This window comes from Eufriesea mexicana, unplaced genomic scaffold, assembly GCF_001483705.2.
Source record: "Eufriesea mexicana isolate 0111107269 unplaced genomic scaffold, ASM148370v2 scaffold1447, whole genome shotgun sequence".
NCBI lineage: Eukaryota > Metazoa > Arthropoda > Insecta > Hymenoptera > Apidae > Eufriesea > Eufriesea mexicana.
In genome coordinates, this window is record NW_016909550.1 from 1149851 (window position 1) to 1151886 (window position 2036).

Below are 2036 nucleotides of genomic sequence, written 5' to 3' on the forward strand. Positions count from 1 at the left end.
CGCTCTTCCTTCGAATCATCAGACAGATCTGTTGAAGTTCGTGGAACACACGAAAATCAAGTTCCATGAAACAATTCCAACAAAGATTTGAACATACGTACCTGTCAATCTAAGATTGAGATTTCATTGGATGAAACCTGCAAGATATACAGCCACAGTATAGCATTTAATGTTACCAATATAACGCGTGCTTCAATTTCCTCTCACAAGCAGATTATCTTCCCCTAAATGTTTATATTAGGCCAATTCCTTGATCGATAATCTTAGGCGATTTACCAACATCAATTATAATATATTGTTTATCATTTAGATATACAGTCTATCCTAAACAAAGGGATGAACGGAATACCGGAACGACATTTCAAGGATTAACATGCCGCCCGCCTTAATCGGCTGCGTTCAAGTATAGTAGATCTATGAAAATGATAGTGGAACAAACTAACGAGATTACAAGGAACTTATAGCAGGATTGTACAACTATATCGTCGCTTAAAATTAAGAGTGTTTACAATCTAACCATATATCGGTCGTGTACGCTTATAGCTACTTGTCTTCGAGTGGCAAGGGTGAGAGTAGTCTTTTAATGCCACGCTTATAAACCCCGTTTTGGATTCGTAATGAAGCCACACGTACAATGCCATCTTCGCCTGGATGGACCTTGACAACTCGCCTGAGCTGCCAATGAAGAGGATGACTATTATCTTCTATAATGCTCACGAGTGTACCTTCCTCGAATAGCGTAGCATCTCTGGTGTATAGTTCCTGCAAATATTCCTTTTGCCACCAGCTCCAGTAATGGCCTTTAATTTTTTGTATATGCTGCCAGAGTGACAGCTTGTTGTCCGGTGTATCGACGAAATTGCGTTCGGGCAGGTTTGTCAACGAATCACCTCTCAGGACATGGCCGGGCGTAATGGCGAGGAGATCGTTGAGATCAGAGGATAGAGGTATCAGAGGGTGAGAAATATGAATGGCTTCAATCTCAACTATCGATGTATAAAATTGTTCGTAAGCGAATAATACATCTCCAACTGTTCTATAGAGATGATTCTTGAATGACTTTGCAGCAACTTCCCACAAACCACCAAAGTGTGGAGTGTGTGGAGGGGCGAAATGCCATTCGATAAATTCCATTGTCGGGTTCCAAAAAATGCCTGTTTTTCCAGTTTCTGATGGAACCTAACCTAACCTAGCAAGTTTTGTTTAAACGTTTGTCTGTAGGTCAGGAAATGAAAGATTTGTTTTATGTTTAAGTTCAACCTTTCGGCGAGACGATGGGTTATAAAATGAGTTTGCGCACCACTATCAATCAGCACGCGACATACATGATTCCGGTTGTTTTTATCGAGACTTACGACTCGTGCAGTCCCAAGTAAAATCTCAGAGTCGCGATAAGCGGTGAGGGTGAGTTTCGAAATATCTAAGGATGTCGAAGATGACGAAATGTCTTTGTAAGTATTTTGATCGATATTTTCCTCTTTCGCAGATGAAAAATGAAGCAGTGTATGGTGCTTCCTTTCACGCTTACGACAATTCCCTAATCTACAATCGCCGACTAGGTGATTTGATCGAAGGCAATTAAGACAGTTTTAAATTCTTTACCATGTTGAAGCGATCGTTAATCGCAGATCGTAGGAATTTTGGACAGGCGTAAATCGAATGTTCTCCCTTACAAACGATACACCGATGCTGTGCCTGTGTCGAAACATACGATTGGCCGCGGTTTTGAGTTTTTTCTCGTAAACGCTTATCCGAGGTATTCAATTTGAGCGAATTTATCATATCCGATTCTACCTCATCCACCCCGTGCTTGTTTATTGTTAAGGGGTTATCTTTTAGGAAATAATAATCAGTGAGACGGTGTAAAATTAGATCTTTATTAAACGGGCGAACGGTTAGAACTGGCCCGTCCGTTCGGAGCCACGCAGGTCAGCAACGTCTCCAGAAAACCGGCGACAAAAGACAAAAGACAAAACGCAGGGGAAGGGATCGCCCCCTCACATCACTAGGACGTAGAGTTTATTTTTACTCCAACA

The 2036-nt window shown here is 41.4% G+C and overlaps 2 protein-coding genes across 2 annotated transcripts in view; both read right to left on the reverse strand.

Moving 5' to 3' along the window:
- Window positions 1–2036, reverse strand: part of LOC108548206 (sphingomyelin phosphodiesterase) — a 93028-nt gene that overhangs the window by 72437 nt on the left and 18555 nt on the right. The gene's annotated exons all lie outside the window — the stretch shown is intronic.
- LOC108548194 (uncharacterized) lies at window positions 544–1134 on the reverse strand. Its single transcript, XM_017901017.1, has one exon. The coding sequence runs from the start codon at window positions 1132–1134 to the stop codon at window positions 544–546; it is 591 nt and encodes a 196-aa protein (XP_017756506.1).